The following is a 26,023-nucleotide window of genomic DNA, read 5'->3' as shown; positions in this document are numbered from 1 at the left end:
ATGACAACCTGTTGACAACCTGTTGACAACCTGTTGACAACCTGTTGACAACCTGATGACAACCTGTTGACAACCTGATGACAACCTGTTGACAACCTGTTGACAACCTGATGACAACCTGTTGACAACCTGTTGACAACCTGTTGACAACCTGTTGACAACCTGATGACAACCTGTTGACAACCTGTTGACAACCTGTTGACAACCTGTTGACAACCTGATGACAACCTGTTGACAACCTGATGACAACCTGTTGACAACCTGATGACAACCTGTTGACAACCTGATGACAACCTGTTGACAACCTGTTGACAACCTGATGACAACCTGTTGACAACCTGATGACAACCTGTTGACAACCTGTTGACAACCTGATGACAACCTGTTGACAACCTGTTGACAACCTGTTGACAACCTGTTGACAACCTGATGACAACCTGTTGACAACCTGTTGACAACCTGTTGACAACCTGTTGACAACCTGTTGACAACCTGATGACACCCTGTTGAGCTTGCCGAGTTTTCAGACTAAAAGCATCCATTGGAGAGGACGGGTAAGATGTGCTATAGAAACGGTCTGTTTGAAGGTTCACTTTGTATTCCCAGAGGGTTCTGGTCAAAAGTAGGACACTACATAGGGAATAGGGTTCTATAAGGTTCTGGTCAAAAGTAGGACACTACATAGGGAATACGGTTCTATAAGGTTCTGGTTAAAAGTAGGACACTACACAGGGAATAGGGTTCTATAAGGTTCTGGTTAAAAGTAGGACACTACACAGGGAATACGGTTCTATAAGGTTCTGGTTAAAAGTAGGACACTACATAGGGAATAGAGTTCTATAAGGTTCTGGTTAAAAGTAGGACACTACACAGGGAATAGGGTTCTATAAGGTTCTGGTTAAAAGTAGGACACTACACAGGGAATAGGGTTCTATAAGGTTCTGGTTAAAAGTAGGACACTACACAGGGAATAGGGTTCTATAAGGTTCTGGTTAAAAGTAGTGAACTACACAGGGAATAGGGTTCTATAAGGTTCTGGTTAAAAGTAGGACACTACACAGGGAATAGGGTTCTATAAGGTTCTGGTTAAAAGTAGTGAACTACACAGGGAATAGGGTTCTATAAGGTTCTGGTCAAAAGTAGTGCACTACACAGGGAATAGGGTTCTATAAGGTTCTGGTCAAAAGTAGTGCACTACACAGGGAATAGAGTTCCATAGGGCTATGGTCTAAAGTAGTGCACTACATAGGGAATAGGGTTCCATAGGGCTCTGGTCTAAAGTAGTGCACCATACAGGGAATAGAGTTCCATTTAGGAAGCAGATATTGTGATCTCTCTGGGCTGTTTAATCGGGGAATGATTGCCGCTAGCTTTCGTGATGATGGCCTGGTAGCTAGTCACTGTAGCTTTTCTGCAAATTGCTGCACTTATTTAGGTGATAAAACTAGGACACAACAACAGTCAACTGCTGTTTGAGATGTCTGGAATGGACCATGACTAGGGCGCTTTCTCTCATTCTTCCATTTATCCTTTCTCTCCATTTCTCTCCCTCTCCCTCTGACAGAACACAGACTCTCTCTGTCTCTCCCTCTTTCTCTCCCTCTCCCTCTGACAGAACACAGACTATCTCTGTCTCTCCCTCTTTCTCTCTCTCCTCTCCCACGTTATCTCTCTATCCTCTGACAGAACACAGACTATCTCTGTCTCTCCCTCTTTCTCTCTCTCCTCTCCCACGTTATCTCTCTATCCTCTGACAGAACACAGACTATCTCTGTCTCTCCCTCTTTCTCTCTCTCCTCTCTCACATTATCTCTCTATCCTCTGACAGAACACACTCTCTCTGTCTCCCTCTTTCTCTCTCTCCTCTCCCACGTTATCTCTCTATCCTCTGACAGAACACAGACTCTCTCTGTCTCCCTCTTTCTCTCTCTCCTCTCTCACATTATCTCTCTATCCTCTGACAGAACACAGACTCTCTCTGTCTCTTCACTCTCTCCCTCTTTCTCATCTGACAGAAAACAGTCTCTCTCATCTCTCTTTATTTCTCCCTCTCTCTCTTTCTCTCAGAACATAGTGTGTCTCCTCTCAATTCAATTCAATTCAATTCAATTCAATTCAATTCAATTCAATTCAATTCAAGGGGTTTATTGGCATGGGAAAAATATGTTAACATTTCCAAAGCAAGTGAAGTAGACAATAAACAAAAGTGAAATAAACAGTAAAAATGAACAGTAAACATTACACTCACAGAAGTTCCAAAATGTAAAATGTAATATTCTGTCTATATACCGTGTTATAATGATGTGCAAATAGTTAAAGTACAAAAGTTCCTGTTCCTGTAGGTTCATGCTCTACAACATCCGCAGAGTACGACCCTGCCTCACACAGGAAGCGGCGCAGGTCCTAATCCAGGCACTTGTCATCTCACGTCTGGATTACTGCAACTCGCTGTTGGCTGGGCTCCCTGCCTGTGCCATTAAACCCCTACAACTCATCCAGAACGCCGCAGCCCGTCTGGTGTTCAACCTTCCCAAGTTCTCTCACGTCACCCCGCTCCTCCGCTCTCTCCACTGGCTTCCAGTTGAAGCTCGCATCCGCGGAGCTGTGAGGGGAACGGCACCGCAGTACCTCCAGGCTCTGATCAGGCCCTACACCCAAACAAGGGCACTGCGTTCATCCACCTCTGGCCTGCTCGCCTCCCTACCACTGAGGAAGTACAGTTCCCGCTCAGCCCAGTCAAAACTGTTCGCTGCTCTGGCCCCCCAATGGTGGAACAAACTCCCTCACGACGCCAGGACAGCGGAGTCAATCACCACCTTCCGGAGACACCTGAAACCCCACCTCTTCAAGGAATACCTAGGATAGGATAAAGTAATCCTTCTCACCCCTATTGTAAAGTGGCTGTTCCACTGGATGTCAGAAGGTGAATTCACCAATTTGTAAGTCGCTCTGGATAAGAGCGTCTGCTAAATGACTTAAATGTAAATGTAAAAGGGAAAATAAATGAAAATAAATATGAGTTGTATATACAATTGTCACGACTTCTTCCGATGTCGATGCCTCTCCTTGTTCGGCCGGTACTAGGCGGTTGACGTCGCCGGTCTTCTAGCCATCATTGATCTATGTTTCATTTTCTATTGGTTTTGTCTTGTCTTCCTACGCACCTGGTTCCAATCCCATTCATTACATGTTGTGTATTTATGTCCTTGTCAGAGATTGTTAGTTGTTATGTTCGTGTTTAATGGATTGGTGCGACGGGTTCTTGTTCCCACATTTATTTTATTATGGACGTTGGTTTTGTAGTTTTTGTTTTAAGTTATTAAAATACTCCTTTATACCCAGTTTGATTCTCCTGCGCCTGACTTCCCTGCCACCTACACACACGACATGACAACAATGGTGTTTGTTCTTCACAAGTTGCCCTTTTTCTTGTGGCACCTGAAGGCTCTGTTTACCTCGGCTCCTGTGTTGGCGCATCCGGATCCCTCTTTGGCGTTCATAGTGGAGGTGGACGCCTCCGAGGCTGGGATAGGAGCTGTGCTCTCTCAGCGCTCGGGTACGCCGCCGAAAATCCGCCCCTGTACCTTCTTCTCTAAGAGGCTCAGCCCGGCGGAGCGAAACTATGACGTGGGGGACCGGGAGCTGTTGGCTGTCGTTAAAAGCTTTGAAGGTGTGGAGGCATTGGCTTGAGGCTAAACACCCCTTTCTCATCTGGAATGACCACTGCAATCTGGAGTACACCTGGGCGGTGAGGAGACTGAATCCTCACCCATTTTGTGTTTATCCTCTCTTACAGGACAGGCTCCCAGAACGTTAAGGCAGACTCACTGTCCCGGCTGTATGACACAGAGGAGCGGTCCATGGATCCCACTCCCATACTTCCTGCCTCTTGTTTGGTGGCGCCGGTAGTGTGGGAGCTGGACGCGGATATTGAGCGGGCGTCACGTGCAGGGCCATTCCCCTTCAGTGTCCAGCTGGTCGTCTGTACGTTCCGTCTGCTGTCCGTGACCAGTTGGATCCACACGTCACCCTCCTCTGGTCATCCCGGGATCGGTCGGACGGTACGCTGTCTTAGTGGGAAGTACTGCTGGCCCACTTTAGCTGGAAGGACGTGAGGGTTTATGTTTCCTCCTGCTCGGTGTGTGCCCAGTGCAAGGCTCCTCGACACCTGCACAGAGGTAAGTTACAACCCTTACTCGTTCCACAATGGCTGTGGTCGCACCTGTCAGTGGATTTTATAACCGATCTTCCACCTTCATCCTGGTCGTTGTCCTGCCGTCTCCTTCCTCTGCCGGTCTCCCTACGGCACTACAGACTGCGGAGGCCCTGTTTACACACGCCTTCCGGCACTACGGGGTCCCTGAGGATATAGTGTCTGATCAGGGTCTCCAGTTCGCATCAAGGGTCTGGAAGGTGTTCATGGAACATCTGGGGGTCTCGGTCAGCCTTACCTCAGGTTTTCACTCCGAGAGTAACGGGCAGGTAGAAAGAGTTGATCAGGATGTGGTTAGGTTTCTGAGGTCTTATTGCCAGGACAGGCCGGGGGAGTGGGCGGCGTTCGTGCCCTGGGCAGAGATGGCCGGAAGCTGGGTCCGTGGTTTGTGGGGCCAATTAAAGTCCTGAGGAGAGTGAATGAGGTATGTTATAGGTTACAGATTCCCTCCGATTACCGTATTAACCTCTCGTTCCATGTGTCTCTCCTCAGGCCGGTGGTGGCCCGCTCCAGGAGGCTGAGATGCGGGAGGTTCCTCCGCCCCTTCTGGATATCGAGGGGGTCCCGGCGTACTCCGTTCGATCCATCCTGGATTCGAGACATCGGGCGATGGGCCTTCAGTACCTCGTGGAGAGGAACGGTCTGGAGGAGAGATGCTGGGTTCCGGTGGAGGTTCCGGTGTATTAGATCCTTCCATGCTGCGCCTCATCCTCCGGATCGCCCTGCGGCCTCATCCTCCGGATCGCCCTGCGGCCTCATCCTCCGGATCGCCCTGCGGCCTCATCCTCCGGATCGCTCTGCGCCTCATCCTCCGGATTGCCCTGCGCCTCATCCTCCGGATCGCCCTGCGCCTCATCCTCCGGGTCGTCCTGCGCCTCATCCTCCGGATCGCCCTGCGCCTCATCCTCCGGATCGCCCTGCGCCTCATCCTCCGGATCGCCCTGCGGCCTCATCCTCCGGGTCGTCCTGCGCCTCATCCTCCGGATCGCCCTGCGGCCTCATCCTCCGGGTCGTCCTGCGCCTCATCCTCCGGATCGCCCTGCGGCCTCATCCTCCGGATCGCCCTGCGCCTCATCCTCCGGATCGCCCCAGAGGCCGGTGGGTCTATAAATATGAGTTGTATTTACTTCTTCCGAAGTCGATGCCTCTCCTTGTTTGGCCGGTACTCGGCGGTCAATGTCGCTGGTCTTCTAGTCATCATTGATCTATGTTTCATTTTCCATTGGTTTTGTCTTGTCTTCCTTCACACCTGGTTCCAATCCCATTCATTACATGTTGTGTATTTAACTCTCTGTTTCCCCTCATGTCCTTGTCAGAGATTGTTAGTTGTTATGTTCATGTTTTCTGGATTGGTGCGACGAGTTCTTGTTCCTGACTTCCCTGCCACCTACACGACACGACATGACAACAATGGTGTTTGTTCTTCACTGGTTGCCCTTTTCTTGGTCACAAATCTTGCTTGAACACTGTGGTATCTCACACAGTAGATATGGGAGTTTATTAAAATTATTAATATGGGAGTTTAAAAAAATTGAGTTTATTTTCTAATTCTTTGTGGATCTGTGTAATCTGAAGGAAATATGTGTCTCTAATATGGTCATACATTGGGCAGGAGGTTAGGAAGGGCAGCTCCGTTTCCACCTCATTTTGTGGGCAGTGAGCACACAGCCTGTCTTCTCTAGAGAGCCATGTCTGCCTACGACAGCCTTTCTCAATAGCAAGGCTATGCTCACTGAGTCTGTACATAGTTAGAGCTTTCCTTAACTTTGGGTCAGTCACAGTGGTCAGGTATTCTGCCACTGTGTACTCTCTGTTTAGGGCCAAATAGCATTCTAGTTTGCTCTGGTTTTTTGTTAATTCTTTCCAATGTGTCAAGTGATTATATTTCTGTTTTCTCATGATTTGGTTGGGTCTAATTGTGCTGCTGTCCTGGGGCTCTGTGTGGGGTCTGTTTGTGTTTGTGAACAGAGCCCCAGGACCAACTTGCTTAGGTGGCTCTTCTCTAGGTTAATCTCTCTGTAGCTGATGGCTTTGTTATGGAAGGTTTGGGAATAGCTTCCTTTTAGGTGGTTGTAGAATTTAACGTCTCTTTTCTGGATTTTGATAATTAGTGGGTATCGGCCTAATTCTGCTCTGCATGCATTATTTGGAGTTCTACGTTGTACACTGAGGATATTTTTGCAGAATTCTGCGTGCAGAGTCTCAATTTGGTGTTTGTCCCATTTTGCGAAGTCTTGGTTGGTGAGCGGATCCCAGACCAGCTGGATGAGGAAACTCTTTTCTTTGCTCAGCTCTTGGCATTGCCGGGCTTGGTAATGATATGAGAGGGGGTCACTGTATTTTAGATGATTCCAAAGCTTAATTGCTCTCTTTGGAGTTTGTATTATTAGTGGATATTGGCCTAATTCTGCCCTGCATTCATCGTTTGTAGTTTTCCTCTGGACATGTAGGAGAATCTTACAGAACTTTGCATGCAGGGTTTGTAGTGCCCAGTAGAGCTTATATTTAAACCTCAGGAACTGTAGTGTGTACAGTACTCTATATATTTAAACTTAAGTAATCGTAGTGTTAGAGTTTAATGGCTGTGATAGGAGATAACTGAGGATGGACAAACACCATTGTAGTTAATCTACCTAAATGACAGAGTGAAAAGAAGGAAGCCTGTACAGAATACAAATGTTCCTAAACATGCATCCTGTTTGCAATAACGAAATCCTGTTTGCACTATAATGAAAAAATAAAAAAATAACGAACAAAACCGCCAAATTAAACTAAATAAATATTCCCAAACAAATTCAATACAACACTTTACTGAGTACCACTCTCCAAATCTACACTGAGACTAACCAGAGAGACTCCCAGCTCTTAGAGACTGAACCAGAGAGACTCCCAGCTCTTAGAGACTGAACCAGAGAGACTCCCAGCTCTTAGAGACTGAACCAGAGAGACTCCCAGCTCTTAGAGACTTAACCAGAGAGACCTCCAGCTCTTAGAGACTGAACCAGAGAGACTCCCAGCTCTTAGAGACTGAACCAGAGAGACTCCCAGCTCTTAGAGACTGAACCAGAGAGACTCCCAGCTCTTAGAGACTTAACCAGAGAGACTCCCAGCTCTTAAAGTCTTAACCAGAGAGACTCCCAGCTCTTAGAGACTTAACCAGAGATACTCCCAGCTCTTAGAGACTGAACCAGAGAGACTCCCAGCTCTTAGAGACTTAACCAGAGAGACTCCCAGCTCTTAGAGACTGAACCAGAGAGACTCCCAGCTCTTAGAGACTTAACCAGAGATACTCCCAGCTCTTAGAGACTTAACCAGAGAGACCTCCAGCTCTTAGAGACTTAACCAGAGAGACTCCCAGCTCTTAGAGACTTAACCAGAGAGACTCCCAGCTCTTAGAGACTTAACCAGAGATACTCCCAGCTCTTAGAGACTTAACCAGAGAGACTCCCAGCTCTTAGAGACTTAACCAGAGAGACTCCCAGCTCTTAGAGACTTAACCAGAGAGACTCCCAGCTCTTAGAGACTTAACCAGAGAGACTCCCAGCTCTTAGAGACTTAACCAGAGAGACCTCCAGCTCTTAGAGACTTAACCAGAGAGACTCCCAGCTCTTAGAGACTGAACCAGAGAGACTCCCAGCTCTTAGAGACTTAACCAGAGAGACTCCCAGCTCTTAGAGACTTAACCAGAGAGACTCCCAGCTCTTAGAGACTTAACCAGAGAGACCTCAAGCTCTTAGAGACTTAACCAGAGAGACTCCCAGCTCTTAGAGACTTAAACGGAGAGACTCCCAGCTCTTAGAGATAGAGCCAGAGAGACTCCCAGCTCTTAGAGACTTAACCAGAGATACTCCCAGCTCTTAGAGACTTAACCAGAGAGACCTCCAGCTCTTAGAGACTTAACCAGAGAGACTCCCAGCTCTTAGAGACTTAACCAGAGAGACTCCCAGCTCTTAGAGACTTAACCAGAGAGACCTCCAGCTCTTAGAGACTTAACCAGAGAGACTCCCAGCTCTTAGAGACTTAACCAGAGAGACTCCCAGCTCTTAGAGACTTAACCAGAGAGACTCCCAGCTCTTAGAGACTTAACCAGATATACTCCCAGCTCTTAGAGACTTAACCAGAGAGACTCCCAGCTCTTAGAGACTTAACCAGAGAGACTTCCAGATGTAATGGTGCATTTGGTTGTAATATCATCACCTTTTGAAGAGCAATTTCCAATTATTCCATGAAACAAAACAATTCGATCTATCAGGAAGTAACTGCATGCTTTTTATGATCAGTAAACATCAATTGATCCTGTATTTTCAGATACTTAGAGCAGACTCACGATATCTCTCAACATTGGCCACTATTAATTGGATATTTGTTGTACAGGCTTCCTCTGGCCTGCTCGCCTCCCTACCACTGAGGAAGTACAGTTCCCGCTCAGCCCAGTCAAAACTGTTCGCTGCTCTGGCCCCCCAATGGTGGAACAAACTCCCTCACGACGCCAGGACAGCGGAGTCAATCACCACCTTCTGGAGACACCTGAAACCCCACCTCTTCAAGGAATACCTAGGATAGGATAAGTAATCCTTCTCACCCCCCCATCCCTTAATGATTTAGATGCACTATTGTAAAGTGGCTGTTCCACTGGATGTCAGAAGGTGAATTCACCAATTTGTAAGTCGCTCTGGATAAGAGCGTCCGCTAAATGACTTAAATGTAAATGTATGTTAAATGATATAAAATGAAAACTACACCTGACAAGTATGAGTGGTTCAGGTCGATTGCCTGTCAAGCAGCAGAAGGGAACATGTGTTTGCTGATAATGTTTACTTTGCTAGCTACTGGTAGAAACTTGGCTAAACATTGTGGTAAAGTAGATCTAATGTAGGTCTACCTAGCGAAGTTAAATAACATCCCCTTTTCAACATTGTTTTGAAGAGGGTTTAATTATGATTGCTAGACATGAGGCTACATTGACTGATGTATCACGTCATTGTTTTAGTGACAGATCTCAGGCCGTCGTGATTGTTTTAGTGACAGATCTCAGGCCATCGTGATTGTTTTAGTGACAGATCTCAGGCCATCGTGATTGTTTTACTGACAGATCTCAGGCCATCGTGATTGTTTTACTGACAGATCTCAGGCCATCGTGATTGTTTTAGTGACAGATCTCAGGCCATCGTGATTGTGTTAGTGACAGATCTCAGGCCGTCGTGATTGTTTTAGTGACAGATCTCAGGCCGTCGTGATTGTTTTAGTGACAGATCTCAGGCCATCGTGATTGTTTTACTGACAGATCTCAGGCCATCGTGATTGTTTTAGTGACAGATCTCAGGCCATCGTGATTGTTTTAGTGACAGATCTCAGGCCATCGTGATTGTTTTAGTGTCAGATCTCAGGCCATCGTGATTGTTTTAGTGACAGATCTCAGGCCATCGTGATTGTTTTAGTGACAGATCTCAGGCCATCGTGATTGTTTTAGTGACAGATCTCAGGCCGTCGTGATTGTTTTAGTGACAGATCTCAGGCCGTCGTGATTGTTTTAGTGACAGATCTCAGGCCGTCGTGATTGTTTTAGTGACAGATCTCAGGCCGTCGTGATTGTTTTAGTGACAGATCTCAGGCCGTCGTGATTGTTTTAGTGACAGATCTCAGGCCGTCGTGATTGTTTTAGTGACAGATCTCAGGCCGTCGTGATTGTTTTAGTGACAGATCTCAGGCCGTCGTGATTGTTTTAGTGACAGATCTCAGGCCATCGTGATTGTTTTAGTGACAGATCTCAGGCCATCGTGATTGTTTTAGTGACAGATCTCAGGCCATCGTGATTGTTTTAGTGACAGATCTCAGGCCATCGTGATTGTTTTAGTGACAGATCTCAGGCCGTCGTGATTGTTTTAGTGACAGATCTCAGGCCGTCGTGATTGTTTTAGTGACAGATCTCAGGCCATCGTGATTGTGTTAGTGACAGATCTCAGGCCATCGTGATTGTGTTAGTGACAGATCTCAGGCCATCGTGATTGTTTTAGTGACAGATCTCAGGCCATCGTGATTGTTTTAGTGACAGATCTCAGGCCATCGTGATTGTTTTAGTGACAGATCTCAGGCCATCGTGATTGTTTTAGTGACAGATCTCAGGCCATCGTGATTGTTTTAGTGTCAGATCTCAGGCCATCGTGATTGTTTTAGTGACAGATCTCAGGCCATCGTGATTGTTTTAGTGACAGATCTCAGGCCATCGTGATTGTGTTAGTGACAGATCTCAGGCCATCGTGATTGTTTTAGTGACAGATCTCAGGCCATCGTGATTGTTTTAGTGACAGATCTCAGGCCATCGTGATTGTTTTAGTGACAGATCTCAGGCCATCGTGATTGTTTTAGTGACAGATCTCAGGCCATCGTGATTGTTTTAGTGACAGATCTCAGGCCATCGTGATTGTTTTAGTGACAGATCTCAGGCCATCGTGATTGTTTTAGTGACAGATCTCAGGCCATCGTGATTGTTTTAGTGACAGATCTCAGGCCATCGTGATTGTTTTAGTGACAGATCTCAGGCCGTCGTGATTGTTTTAGTGACAGATCTCAGGCCGTCGTGATTGTTTTAGTGACAGATCTCAGGCCATCGTGATTGTGTTAGTGACAGATCTCAGGCCATCGTGATTGTGTTAGTGACAGATCTCAGGCCATCGTGATTGTTTTAGTGACAGATCTCAGGCCATCGTGATTGTTTTAGTGACAGATCTCAGGCCATTGTGATTGTTTTAGTGACAGATCTCAGGCCATCGTGATTGTTTTAGTGACAGATCTCAGGCCATCGTGATTGTTTTAGTGACAGATCTCAGGCCATCGTGATTGTTTTAGTGACAGATCTCAGGCCGTCGTGATTGTTTTAGTGACAGATCTCAGGCCGTCGTGATTGTTTTAGTGACAGATCTCAGGCCATCGTGATTGTGTTAGTGACAGATCTCAGGCCATCGTGATTGTGTTAGTGACAGATCTCAGGCCATCGTGATTGTTTTAGTGACAGATCTCAGGCCATCGTGATTGTTTTAGTGACAGATCTCAGGCCATCGTGATTGTTTTAGTGACAGATCTCAGGCCATCGTGATTGTTTTAGTGACAGATCTCAGGCCATCGTGATTGTTTTAGTGTCAGATCTCAGGCCATCGTGATTGTTTTAGTGACAGATCTCAGGCCATCGTGATTGTTTTAGTGACAGATCTCAGGCCATCGTGATTGTTTTAGTGACAGATCTCAGGCCATCGTGATTGTTTTAGTGACAGATCTCAGGCCATCGTGATTGTTTTAGTGACAGATCTCAGGCCATCGTGATTGTTTTAGTGACAGATCTCAGGCCATCGTGATTGTTTTAGTGACAGATCTCAGGCCATCGTGATTGTTTTAGTGACAGATCTCAGGCCATCGTGATTGTGTTAGTGACAGATCTCAGGCCATCGTGATTGATAAGGTTAATATTTAAGATGGGCTTTTTTTTACAGAAACAGTCTTTCTTTAGCCAGCAGGAAGTAGATTCAACCTTTCTGTTTACGTGCAGCTGCCTCTTTGGATGCACTTTAATCAAAGCACCCTTTGTTTTATCACAGGAGACAGTTGTATTACAAATCACTGCATTCTTTACCAAAAGGTTGGCTGGACCTCTCTAAAGTCACGTAGATAACATCATTACGCTCTTTTTGTTTACAAAGCCCTGCTCCAAAACCTATTCACACTCATTTGGTAAGTAGGCCTTCAGTTGTCTTGCTCCACATGCTTGGAATGATCTCCACAATACATTGAGAATAGATGCATTCGTGTCCCTGGGGGCATCTACAGCTGCATTCGTGTCCCTGGGGGCGTCTACAGCTGCATTCGTGTCCCTGGGGGCGTCTACAGCTGCATTCGTGTCCCTGGGGGCATCTACAGCTGCATTCGTGTCCCTGGGGGCATCTACAGCTGCATTCGTGTCCCTGCATTTGTGTCTACAGCATATACAAGATCATTAATAACTGTTGTGGTTGACAGAGAATTTTTATGTGTGTTTGTTGTTGTTGACTGTGTTTTGTGTACAGTCGTGACCAAAAGATTTGAGAATGACACAAATATTAATTTTCACAGTTTGCTGCTTCAGTGTCTTTAGATATTTTTGTCAGATGTTGCTATGGAATAATGAAGTATAATTAGAAGCATTTCATACGTGTTAAAGGCTTTTATTGACTATTACATGAAGTTGATGCAAAGACTCAATATTTGCAGTGTTGACTCTTCTTTTTCAAGACCTCTGCAATCCACCCTGGCATGCTGTCAATTAACTTCTGGGCCACATCCTGACTGATGGCAGCCCATTCTTGTATAATCAATGTTTGGAGTTTGTCAGAATGTGTGGGTTTTTCTTTGTCCACCCACCTCTTCAGGATTAACCACAAGTTCTCAATGGGATTAAGGTCTGGGGAGTTTCCTGGCCATGGACCCAAAATATCTATGTTTTGTTCCCCGAGCCAATTAGTTATCACTTTTTGCCTTATGGCAAAGTGCTCCATCATGCTGGAAAAGGCATTGTTCGTCACCAAACTGTTCCTGGATGGTTGGGAGAAGTTGCTCTCAGAGGATATGTTGGTAACATTCTTTATTCATGGCTGTATTCTAATGCAAAATTGTGATTGAGCCCACTCCCTTGGCTGAGAAGCAACCCCACACATGAATGGTCTCAGGATGCTTTACTGTTGTTGGCATGACAGAGGACTGATGGTAGTTCTCACCTTGTCTTCTCCGGACAAGCTTTTTTCGGAAAGGGGAAAATGACTTTACCCCAGTCCTCAGCAGTCCAATCCTGGTACCTTTTGCAGAACATCAGTCTGTCCCTGATGTTTTTCCTGGAGAGAAGTGGCTTCCTTGCTGCCCTTCTTGACACCAGGCCATCCTCCAAATGTCTTCGCCTCATTGTGCATGCAGATGCACTCACACCTGCCTGCTGCCATTCCTGAGCAAGCTCTGTACTGGTGGTGTCCCGAACTCGCAGCTGAATCAACTTTAGGAGACGGTCCTGGCGCTTGCTAGACTTTCTTGGGCGCCCTGAAGCCTTCTTCATAAAGATTTAACCGCTCTCCTTGAAGTTCTTGATGATCCGATAAATGGTTGATTTAGGTGCAATCTTACTGGCCTGTGAAGCCCTTTTTGTGCAAAGCAATGATTACGGCACGTGTTTCCTTGCAGGTAACCATGGTAGACATAGGAAGAACAATGATTCCAAGCACCACCCTCCTTTTGAAGCTTCCAGTCTGTTATTCGAACTCAATCAGCATGACAGAGTGATCCCCAGCCTTGTTCTCATCAACACTCACACCTGTGTTAACGAGAGAATCACTGACATGATGTCAGCTGGTCCTTTTGTGGCAAGGCTGAAATGCAGTGGAAATGCTTTTTGGGGGATTCAGTTCATTTGCATCTCAAAGAGGAACTGTTCAATTAATTGCAATTCATCTGATCACTCTTCATAACATTCTGGAGTATATGCAAATTGCCATCATACAAACTGAGGCAGCAGACTTTGTGAAAATGTATATTTGTGTCATTCTCAAAACTTTGGCCACGACTGTATATTGTGTATATTTATGTTTGTTGATATTTGTTTTGTTTTATATTTTGTGTTTTATTAAATTGTATATGTAGGGCTCCTTCATAAAAGAAACACTGGTCTCAATGGTGACTCCCTGATTACATAAAGGTAAATAGAAAATGAATTAGGCTATTGTATCACCAAGACTTATTATAAATAATTTATACTGTACATACCTCTTCTTTGGGATAGGGGGCAGCATTTTCACTTTTGGATGAAAAGCATGCCCAGAGTAAACTGCCTCCTACTCAGTCCCAGATGCATATATATGCATATTACTATTAGTATTGGATAGAAAACACTCTGAAGTTTCTAAAACTGTTTGAATGATGTCTGTGAGTATAACAGAACTCATATGGCAGGAAGAAACCTGAGAAAAAATCCAAACAGAGAGTGGGAAGTCTGAGGTTTGTCGTTTTTGAACTCAGCCCTATCGAATACACAGTGGAATATGGGTCATGTTGCACTTCCTAAGGCTTCCACTAGATGTCAACCGTCTTTAGAACGTTGCTTCAGGCTTCTAATATAAAGGATGGGAGCTATTTGAGTCAGTGGTCTGGCAGAGTGCCTTGGCAGAGTGCCTTGGGCTTGTGACGCGCTGTCACAAGCCCAAGCTCTCGTTCCATTGCTTTTCTACAGACAATGTAATTCTCTGGTTGGAACATTATTGAACACTTTGAACATCCTAAAGATTGATTCTATACTTAGTTTGACAAGTTTCTACGACCTGTGATATAACATTTTGACTTTTCATCCGACGTTCGGACGCGTTATTTGTAACTTATTATTTACATAATGTTTCTGCCAACATATCTTAGGGCAAAAAAGACCTTCTGGATATCAGGACAGAGATCACTCACCTCGGATTAGACAAAGAGCTTCTGGATATCAGGACAGAGATCACTCACCTCGGATTAGACGAAGAGCTTCTGGATATCAGGACAGTGATCACTCACCTCGGATTAGACGAAGAGCTTCTGGATATCAGGACAGAGATCACTCACCTCGGATTAGACAAAGAGCTTCTGGATATCAGGACAGAGATCACTCACCTCGGATTAGACAAAGAGCTTCTGGATATCAGGACAGCGATCACTCACCTCGGATTAGACAAAGAGCTTCTGGATATCAGGACAGAGATCACTCACCTCGGATTAGACAAAGAGCTTCTGGATATCAGGACAGAGATCACTCACCTCGGATTAGACAAAGAGCGTCTGGATATCAGGACAGCGATCACTCACCTCGGATTAGACAAAGAGCGTCTGGATATCAGGACAGCGATCACTCACCTCGGATTAGACAAAGAGCTTCTGGATATCAGGACAGAGATCACTCACCTCGGATTAGACAAAGAGCTTCTGGATATCATGACAGAGATCACTCACCTTGGATTAGACAAAGAGCTTCTGGATATCAGGACAGAGGTCACTCACCTCGGATTAGACACAGAGCTTCTGGATATCAGGACAGCGATCATTCACCTCGGATTAGATGAAGAGCTTCTGGATATCATGACAGCGATCACTCACCTCGGATTAGACACAGAGCTTCTGGATATCAGGACAGCGATCACTCACCTCGGATTAGACAAAGAGCTTCTGGATATCAGGACAGCGATCACTCACCTCGGATTAGACAAAGAGCTTCTGGATATCAGGACAGCGATCACTCACCTCGGATTAGACAAAGAGCTTCTGGATATCAGGACAGCGATCACTCACCTCGGATTGAAAACAGAGCTTCTGGATATCAGGACAGCGATCACTCACCTCGGATTAGACAAAGAGCTTCTAGATATCAGGACAGAGATCACTCACCTCGGATTAGACAAAGAGCTTCTAGATATCAGGACAGAGATCACTCACCTCGGATTAGCCAAAGAGCTTCTGGATATCAGGACAGAGATCACTCACCTCGGATTAGACTAAGAGCTTCTGGATATCAGGACAGAGATCACTCACCTCGGATTAGACGAAGAGCTTCTGGATATCAGGACAGAGATCACTCACCTCGGATTAGACAAAGAGCTTCTAGATATCAGGACAGAGATCACTCAACTCGGATTAGACAAAGAGCTTCTGGATATCAGGACAGAGATCACTCACCTCGGATTAGACTAAGACCTTCTGGACATCAGGACAGAGATCACTCACCTCGGATTAGACATAGAGCTTCTGGATAACAGGACAGCGATCACTCACCTCGGATTAGACAAAGATTTTTTCTTCAAAAATGTTCTTCAGACACCCGACAACGCCGAAATCCCATCATTGGCAAGAGAAAGAGACACGGGTATAGAGGACACAGGGCGCGGTGACTCATGAGAAAGAGACACGGGTATAGAGGACACAGGGCGCGGTGACTCGTGAGAAAGAGACACGGGTATAGAGGACACAGGGCGCGGTGCCTCGTGAGAAAAAGACAGGGAAATCTGCCCTTACCATCAATATTACTTGCCAACGTACAATCATTGACAACAAATTAGACAAAGTACGAAGTGCCCCACCCCCACGGTGCCCCATGAGGCCAGTGTGCTAGGACTACTTTACCCATGAGGCCAGTGTTTTAGGACTACTTTACCCATGAGGCCAGTGTGTTAGGACTACTTTACCCATGAGGCCAGTGTTTTAGGACTACTTTACCCTTGAGGCCAGTGTGTTAGGACTACTTTACCCATGAGGCCAGTGAGTTAGGACTACTTTACCCATGAGGCCAGAGTGTTAGGTCTACTTTACCCATGAGGCCAGTGTGGTAGGACTACTTTACCCATGAGGCCAGTGTGGTAGGACTACTTTAACCATGAGGCCAGAGTGTTAGGACTACTTTACCCATGAGGCCAGTGTGTTAGGTCTACTTTACCCATGAGGCCAGTGTGGTAGGACTACTTTACCCATGAGGCCAGAGTGTTAGGTCTACTTTACCCATGAGGCCAGTGTGGTAGGACTACTTTACCCATGAGGCCAGTGTGGTAGGTCTACTTTACCCATGAGGCCAGTGTGGTAGGACTACTTTACCCATGAGGCCAGTGTGGTAGGACTACTTTACCCATGAGACCAGAGTGTTAGGTCTACTTTACCCATGAGGCCAGTGTGGTAGGACTACTTTACCCATGAGGCCAGAGTGTTAGGTCTACTTTACCCATGAGGCCAGAGTGTTAGGTCTACTTTACCCATGAGGCCAGTGTGGTAGGACTACTTTACCCATGAGGCCAGTGTGGTAGGACTACTTTACCCATGAGGCCAGTGTGGTAGGACTACTTTACCCATGAGGCCAGTGTGGTAGGACTACTTTACCCATGAGGTCAGTGTGGTAGGACTACTTTACCCATGAGGCCAGTGTGGTAGGACTACTTTACCCATGAGGCCAGTGTGTTAGGACTACTTTACCCTTGAGGCCAGTGTGGTAGGACTACTTTACCCATGAGGTCAGTGTGGTAGGACTACTTTACCCATGAGGCCAGTGTGGTAGGACTACTTTACCCATGAGGCCAGTGTGTTAGGACTACTTTACCCTTGAGGCCAGTGTGTTAGGACTACTTTACCCATGAGGCCAGTGTGTTAGGACTACTTTACCCATGAGGCCAGTGTGTTAGGACTACTTTACCCATGAGGCCAGTGAGTTAGGACTACTTTACCCATGAGGCCAGTGTGTTAGGTCTACTTTACCCATGAGGCCAGTGTGGTAGGACTACTTTACCCATGAGGCCAGTGTGGTAGGACTACTTTACCCATGAGGCCAGAGTGTTAGGTCTACTTTACCCATGAGGCCAGTGTGTTAGGTCTACTTTACCCATGAGGCCAGTGTGGTAGGACTACTTTACCCATGAGGCCAGAGTGTTAGGTCTACTTTACCCATGAGGCCAGTGTGGTAGGACTACTTTACCCATGAGGCCAGTGTGGTAGGACTACTTTACCCATGAGGCCAGAGTGTTAGGACTACTTTACCCATGAGGCCAGTGTGTTAGGTCTACTTTACCCATGAGGCCAGTGTGTTAGGACTACTTTACCCATGAGGCCAGTGAGTTAGGACTACTTTACCCATGAGGCCAGTGTGTTAGGTCTACTTTACCCATGAGGCCAGTGTGGTAGGTCTACTTTACCCATGAGGCCAGTGTGGTAGGACTACTTTACCCATGAGGCCAGTGTGGTAGGACTACTTTACCCATGATGCCAGAGTGTTAGGTCTACTTTACCCATGAGGCCAGTGTGGTAAGACTACTTTACCCATGAGGCCAGAGTGTTAGGTCTACTTTACCCATGAGGCCAGAGTGTTAGGTCTACTTTACCCATGAGGCCAGTGTGGTAGGACTACTTTACCCATGAGGCCAGTGTGGTAGGACTACTTTACCCATAAGGCCAGTGTGGTAGGACTACTTTACCCATGAGGCCAGTGTGTTAGGTCTACTTTACCCATGAGGCCAGAGTGTTAGGTCTACTTTACCCATGAGGCCAGTGTGGTAGGACTACTTTACCCATGAGGCCAGTGTGGTAGGACTACTTTACCCATGAGGCCAGTGTGGTAGGACTACTTTACCCATGAGGCCAGTGTGGTAGGACTACTTTACCCATGAGGCCAGTGTGGTAGGACTACTTTACCCATGAGGCCAGTGTGGTAGGACTACTTTACCCATGAGGCCAGTGTGGTAGGACTACTTTACCCATGAGGCCAGTGTGGTAGGACTACTTTACCCATGAGGCCAGTGTGGTAGGACTACTTTACCCATGAGGCCAGTGTGGTAGGACTACTTTACCCATGAGGCCAGAGTGTTAGGTCTACTTTACCCATGAGGCCAGTGTGGTAGGACTACTTTACCCATGAGGCCAGTGTGGTAGGACTACTTTACCCATGAGGCCAGTGTGGTAGGACTACTTTACCCATGAGGCCAGTGTGTTAGGTCTACTTTACCCATGAGGCCAGAGTGTTAGGTCTACTTTACCCATGAGGCCAGTGTGGTAGGACTACTTTACCCATGAGGCCAGTGTGGTAGGACTACTTTACCCATGAGGCCAGTGTGGTAGGACTACTTTACCCATGAGGCCAGTGTGGTAGGACTACTTTACCCATGAGGCCAGTGTAGGACAGGAGGCAGGCTGCGTAGTTGTCCTGTTTGCAGCCGCTGGCAAAGTATTCTGAGGGCTGACAGTCGTACTGGAACTGGGCCCAGCGGGACCTGGGTGGGGGACACAAGACAACAACCATCATTCTCTATCTCCCCTTCCTCCCCTGTCTCCTCTGTCCTCTGTCCATTACCTGTCTCCTTTCCCTCCCCTGTCTCCTCTTCCTCCTCTGACTGCCAGTCTGACAGCAGTAAGTTAAAAGTCTAAGGGACTGAGACTGGGTATCCACTGGGCTGATGTATGGAACAGTACTGAGATGAGCCATAGCAAGGATCATTTCACTCTAAACAGATGGACATAGTGTGTAGCTGTTACATGTACCTGTGGGAAGAGGGAACGCAACTCAACAACTCAACTTCCTTTGCTACAACTCAACTTCCCGTGGAGGTATAGAGGTATGACTGTAGGTGGAGGTATAGAGGTATGTTACTGTAGGTGGAGGTAAAGAGGTATGTGACTGTAGGTGGAGGTATAGAGGTATGACTGTAGGTGGAGGTATAGAGGTATGTGACTGTAGGTGGAGGTATAGAGGTATGTGACTGTTGGTGGGGGTATAGAGGTATGTGACTGTAGGTGGAGGTAAAGAGGTATGTGACTGTAGGTGGAGGTATAGAGGTATGACTGTAGGTGGAGGTATAGAGGTATGTGACTGTAGGTGGAGGTAAAGAGGTATGACTGTAGGTGGAGGTAAAGAGGTATGTGACTGTAGGTGGAGGTATAGAGGTATGTGACTGTAGGTGGAGGTATAGAGGTATGTGACTGTAGGTGGAGGTATAGAGGTATATGACTGTAGCTGGAGGTATAGAGGTATGTGACTGTAGGTGGAGGTATAGAGGTATGTGACTGTAGGTGGAGGTATAGAGGTATGTGACTGTAGGTGGAGGTAAAGAGGTATGTGACTGTAGGTGGAGGTATAGCGGTATGTGACTGTAGGTGGAGGTATAGAGGTATGTGACTGTAGGTGGAGGTATAGAGGTATGTGACTGTAGGTGGAGGTATAGAGGTATGTGACTGTAGGTGGAGGTATAGAGGTGTGTGACTGTAGGTGGAGGTATAGAGGTATGTGACAGTAGGTGGAGGTATAGAGGTATGTGACTGTAGGTGGAGGTATAGAGGTATGTGACTGTAGGTGAAGGTATAGAGGTATGTGACTGTAGGTGGAGGTATAGAGGTATTTGATTGTAGGTGGAGGTAAAGAGGTATGTGACTGTAGGTGGAGGTATAGAGGTATGACTGTAGGTGGAGGTATAGAGGTGTGACTGTAGCTGGAGGTATAGAGGTATGACTGTAGGTGGAGGTATAGAGGTATGACTGTAGGTGGAGGTATAGTGGTGTGACTGTAGGTGGAGGTATAGAGGTATGTGACTGTAGGTGGAGGTATAGAGGTATGACTGTAGGTGGAGGTATAGAGGTATGACTGTAGGTGGAGGTATAGAGGTATGACTGTAGGTGGTGGTATAGAGGTGTGACTGTAGGTGGAGGTATAGAGGTATGACTGTAGGTGGAGGTATAGAGGTATGACTGTAGGTGGAGGTATAGAGGTATGTGACTGTAGGTGGAGGTATAGAGGTATGACTGTAGGTGGAGGTATAGAGGTATGTGACTGTAGGTGGAGGTATAGAGGTATGACTGTAGGTGGAGGTATAGAGGTATGTGACTGTAGGTGGAGGTATAGAGGTATGACTGTAGGTTGAGGTATAGAGGTATGACTGTAGGTGGAGGTATAGAGGTATGTGACTGTAGGTGGAGGTATAGAGGTATGACTGTAGGTGGAGGTATAGAGGTATGTGACTGTAGGTGGAGGTATAGAGGTATGACTGTAGGTGGAGGTATAGAGGTATGACTGTTGTTGGAGGTATAGAGGTATGTGACTGTAGGTGGAGTTATGACTGTAGGTGGAGGTATAGAGGTGTGACTGTAGGTGGAGGTATAGAGGTATGACTGTAGGTGGAGGTATAGAGGTATGTGACTGTAGGTGGAGGTACAGAGGTATGACTGTAGGTGGAGGTATAGAGGTATGACTGTAGGTAGAGGTATAGAGGTATGTGACTGTAGGTGGAGTTATGACTGTAGGTGGAGGTATAGAGGTGTGACTCTAGGTGGAGGTATAGAAGTATGACTGTAGGTGGAGGTAGAGGTGTGACTGTAGGTGGAGGTATAGAGGTGTGACTGTAGGTGGAGGTATAGAGGTATGTGACTGTTGGTGGAGGTATAGAGGTATTTGACTGTAGGTGGAGGTATAGAGGTGTGACTGTAGGTGGAGGTATAGAGCTATGTGACTGTAGGTGGAGGTATAGAGGTATGTGACTGTAGGTGGAGGTATAGAGGTATGACTGTAGGTGGAGGTATAGAGGTATGTGACTGTAGGTGGAGGTATAGAGCTATGTGACTGGAGGTGGAGGTATAGAGCTATGTGACTGTAGGTGGAGGTATAGAGGTATGTGACTGTCGGTGGAGGTATAGAGGTATGTGACTGTAGGTGGAGGTATAGAGGTATGTGACTGTAGGTGGAGGTATAGAGGTATGTGACTGTAGGTGGAGGTATAGAGGTATGTGACTGTAGGTGGAGGTATAGAGGTATGACTGTAGGTGGAGGTATAGAGGTATGACTGTAGGTGGAGGTATAGAGGTATGTGACTGTCGGTGGAGGTATAGAGGTATGTGACTGTAGGTGGAGGTAAAGAGGTATGTGACTGTAGGTGGAGGTATAGAGGTATGTGACTGTAGGTGGAGGTATAGAGGTATGTGACTGTAGGTGGAGGTATAGAGGTATGGGACTGTCGGTGGAGGTATAGAGGTATGTGACTGTAGGTGGAGGTATAGAGGTATGACTGTAGGTGGAGGTATAGAGGTATGTGACTGTAGGTGGAGGTATAGAGGTATGTGACTGTAGGTGGAGGTATAGAGGTATGTGACTGTCGGTGGAGGTATAGAGGTATGTGACTGTAGGTGGAGGTAAAGAGGTATGTGACTGTAGGTGGAGGTATAGAGGTATGTGACTGTAGGTGGAGGTATAGAGGTATGACTGTAGGTGGAGGTATAGAGGTATGACTGTAGGTGGAGGTATAGAGGTATTTGACTGTAGGTGGAGGTATAGAGGTATGACTGTAGGTGGAGGTATAGAGGTATGTGACTGTAGGTGGAGGTATAGAGGTATGTGACTGTAGGTGGAGGTATAGAGGTATGTGACTGTCGGTGGATGTATAGAAGTATGTGACTGTAGGTGGAGGTAAAGAGGTATGTGACTGTAGGTGGAGGTATAGAGGTATGTGACTGTAGGTGGAGGTATAGAGGTATGTGACTGTAGGTGGAGGTATAGAGGTATGGGACTGTCGGTGGAGGTATAGAGGTATGTGACTGTAGGTGGAGGTATAGAGGTATGTGACTGTAGGTGGAGGTATAGAGGTATTTGACTGTAGGTGGAGGTATAGAGGTATGGGACTGTAGGTGGAGGTATAGAGGTATGGGACTGTAATTGGAGGTATAGAGGTATGTGACTGTAGGTGGAGGTATAGAGGTATTTGACTGTAGGTGGAGGTATAGAGGTATGACTGTAGGTGGAGGTATAGAGGTAGGTGACTGTAGGTGGAGGTATAGAGGTATGTGACTGTAGGTGGAGGTATAGAGGTATGGGACTGTAAGTGGAGGTATAGAGGTATGGGACTGTAGGTGGAGGTATAGAGGTATGACTGTAGGTGGAGGTATAGAGGTGTGACTGTAGGTGGAGGTATAGAGGTATGTGACTGTAGGTGGAGGTATAGAGGTATGACTGTAGGTGGAGGTATAGAGGTATGACTGTAGGTGGAGGTATAGAGGTATGACTGTAGGTGGAGGTATAGAGGTATGTGACTGTAGGTGGAGGTATAGAGGAATGACTGTAGGTGGAGGTATAGAGGTATGTGACTGTAGGTGTATGTATAGAGGTATTTGACTGTAGGTGGAGGTATAGAGGTATGACTGTATTTGGAGGTATAGAGGTGTGACTGTAGGTGGAGGTATAGAGGTATGACTGTAGGTGGAGGTATAGAGGTATGTGACTGTAGGTGGAGGTATAGAGGTATGACTGTAGGTGGAGGTATAGAGGTATGTGACTGTAGGTAGAGGTATAGAGGTATGTGACTGTAGGTGGAGGTATAGAGGTATGACTGTAGGTGGAGGTATAGAGGTATGTGACTGTAGGTGGAGGTATAGAGGTATGTGACTGTAGGTGGAGGTATAGAGGTATGTGACTGTAGGTGGAGGTATAGAGGTATGACTGTAGGTGGAGGTATAGAGGTATGACTGTAGGTGGAGGTATAGAGGTATGACTGTAGGTGGAGGTATAGAGGTATGACTGTAGGTGGAGGTATAGAGGTATGACTGTAGGTGGAGGTATAGAGGTATGACTGTAGGTGGAGGTATAGAGGTATGACTGTAGGTGGAGGTATAGAGGTATGTGACTGTAGGTGTAGGTATAGAGGTATGTGACTGTAGGTGGAGGTATAGAGGTATGTGACTGTAGGTGGAGGTATAGAGGTATGACTGTAGGTGGAGGTATAGAGGTATGACTGTAGGTGGAGGTATAGAGGTATGACTGTAGGTGGAGGTATAGAGGTATGACTGTAGGTGGAGGTATAGAGGTATGACAGTAGGTGGAGGTATAGAGGTATGACTGTAGGTGGAGGTATAGAGGTGTGACTGTAGGTGGAGGTATAGAGGTATGACTGTAGGTGGAGGTATAGAGGTATGACTGTAGGTGGAGGTATAGAGGTATGACTGTAGGTGGAGGTATAGAGGTATGACTGTAGGTGGAGGTATAGAGGTATTTGACTGTAGGTGGAGGTATAGAGGTATGACTGTAGGTGGAGGTATAGAGGTATGACTGTAGGTGGAGGTATAGAGGTATGACTGTAGGTGGAGGTATAGAGGTATGACTGTAGGTGGAGGTATAGAGGTATGACTGTAGGTGGAGGTATAGAGGTGTGACTGTAGGTGGAGGTATAGAGGTATGACTGTAGGTGGAGGTATAGAGGTGTGACTGTAGGTGGAGGTATAGAGGTATGACTGTAGGTGGAGGTATAGAGGTATGACTGTAGGTGGAGGTATAGAGGTATGACTGTAGGTGGAGGTATAGAGGTATGTGACTGTAGGTGGATGTATAGAGGTATTTGACTGTAGGTGGAGGTATAGAGGTATGACTGTAGGTGGAGGTATAGAGGTATGTGACTGTAGGTGGAGGTATAGAGGTATGACTGTAGGTGGAGGTATAGAGGTATGTGACTGTAGGTGGAGGTATAGAGGTATGACTGTAGGTGGAGGTATAGAGGTATGACTGTAGGTGGAGGTATAGAGGTGTGACTGTAGGTGGAGGTATAGTGGTATGACTGTAGGTGGAGGTATAGAGGTATGTGACTGTAGGTGGAGGTATAGAGGTATGTGACTCTAGGTAGAGGTATAGAGGTATTTGACTGTAGGTGGAGGTATAGAGGTATGACTGTAGGTGGAGGTATAGAGGTATGATTGTAGGTGGAGGTATAGAGGTATGACTGTAGGTGTGAGTGAGGATGACAAAAGGCAGAGAATTTACCGTTTACAGGGAATTTATTCCATCACACGTTAATGTTGGGGAAAAGGGGCTGGACGGAACCAAAGAAAAGAAAGTATATATCAAAGCCCCCTCTCCTATCTTACCTGCCTAACCACTACTTACCTAACTAGCACCACCTGGTGCACTAACCAAAATACAGGGGGTGGTCCGCCCAGGTCTTACCTAGTGTGACTAGACAGTGAATATACTACGGGTATATGTATGCCCGCGGGCCTCTTGCCTAAGAACTCCCTAGGTGCCTTCCCCTTCCCCCCTCGGAACAAATGAAACAGGATAATCCAAACGCAATTAAACAATATCAAAAAAGACATACCAAAACCTGTCTCTCAGCCACAACCAAGACATACCAAAACCTGTCTCTCAGCCCACAACCAAGACATAACAAAACCTGTCTCTCAGCCCACAACCAAGACATAACAAAACCTGTCTCTCAGCCCACAACCAAGACATATCAAAACCTGTCTCTCAGCCCACAACCAAGACATAACAAAACCTGTCTCTCAGCCCACAACCAAGACATAACAAAACCTGTCTCTCAGCCACAACCAAGACATAGCAAAGCCTGTCTCTCAGCCACAACCAAGACATAACAAAACCTGTCTCTCAACCACAACCAAGACATATCAAAACCTGTCTCTCAGCCCACAACCAAGACATATCAAAACCTGTCTCTCAGCCACAACCAAGACATAACAAAGCCTGTCTCTCAGCCACAACCAAGACATAACAAAGCCTGTCTCTCAGCCCACAACCAAGACATAACAAAACCTGTCTCTCAGCCCACAACCAAGACATATCAAAACCTGTCTCTCAACCACAACCAAGACATAACAAAACCTGTCTCTCAGCCCACAACCAAGACATATCTAAACCTGTCTCTCAGCCCACAACCAAGACATATCAAAACCTGTCTCTCAGCCCACAACCAAGACATATCAAAAACTGTCTCTCAGCCCACAACCAAGACATAACAAAACCTGTCTCTCAGCCCACAACCAAGACATATCAAAACCTGTCTCTCAGCCACAACCAAGACATATGAAAACCTGTCTCTCAGCCACAACCAAGACATATCAAAACCTGTCTCTCAGCCCACAACCAAGACATAACAAAACCTGTTTCTCAGCCCACAACCAAGACATATCAAAACCTGTCTCTCAGCCCACAACCAAGACATATCAAAACCTGTCTCTCAGCCCACAACCAAGACATAACAAAACCTGTCTCTCAGCCCACAACCAAGACATATCAAAACCTGTCTCTCAGCCACAACCAAGACATAACAAAGCCTGTCTCTCAGCCACAACCAAGACATAACAAAGCCTGTCTCTCAGCCCACAACCAAGACATAACAAAACCTGTCTCTCAGCCCACAACCAAGACATATCAAAACCTGTCTCTCAACCACAATCAAGACATAACAAAACCTGTCTCTCAGCCCACAACCAAGACATATCAAAACCTGTCTCTCAGCCCACAACCAAGACATATCAAAACCTGTCTCT

The 26,023-nt window shown here is 46.4% G+C and overlaps 1 protein-coding gene across 1 annotated transcript in view; it reads right to left on the bottom strand.

The window, feature by feature from the left end:
* The window catches only part of LOC135526876 (GDNF family receptor alpha-4-like), a 147,040-nt gene that overhangs the window by 36,655 nt on the left and 84,362 nt on the right, over nucleotides 1-26,023 (bottom strand). Inside the window, exon 6 of the mRNA XM_064955544.1 lies at nucleotides 18,875-18,984. Within this exon, the coding sequence (XP_064811616.1) occupies nucleotides 18,875-18,984 (110 nt within the window). The remainder of the gene's footprint in view (nucleotides 1-18,874; nucleotides 18,985-26,023) is intronic.

The sequence above is a fragment of the Oncorhynchus masou genome, chromosome 32 (assembly GCF_036934945.1).
Source record: "Oncorhynchus masou masou isolate Uvic2021 chromosome 32, UVic_Omas_1.1, whole genome shotgun sequence".
Lineage (NCBI taxonomy): Eukaryota > Metazoa > Chordata > Actinopteri > Salmoniformes > Salmonidae > Oncorhynchus > Oncorhynchus masou.
This window is presented reverse-complemented; position numbering and strand designations above follow the sequence as displayed.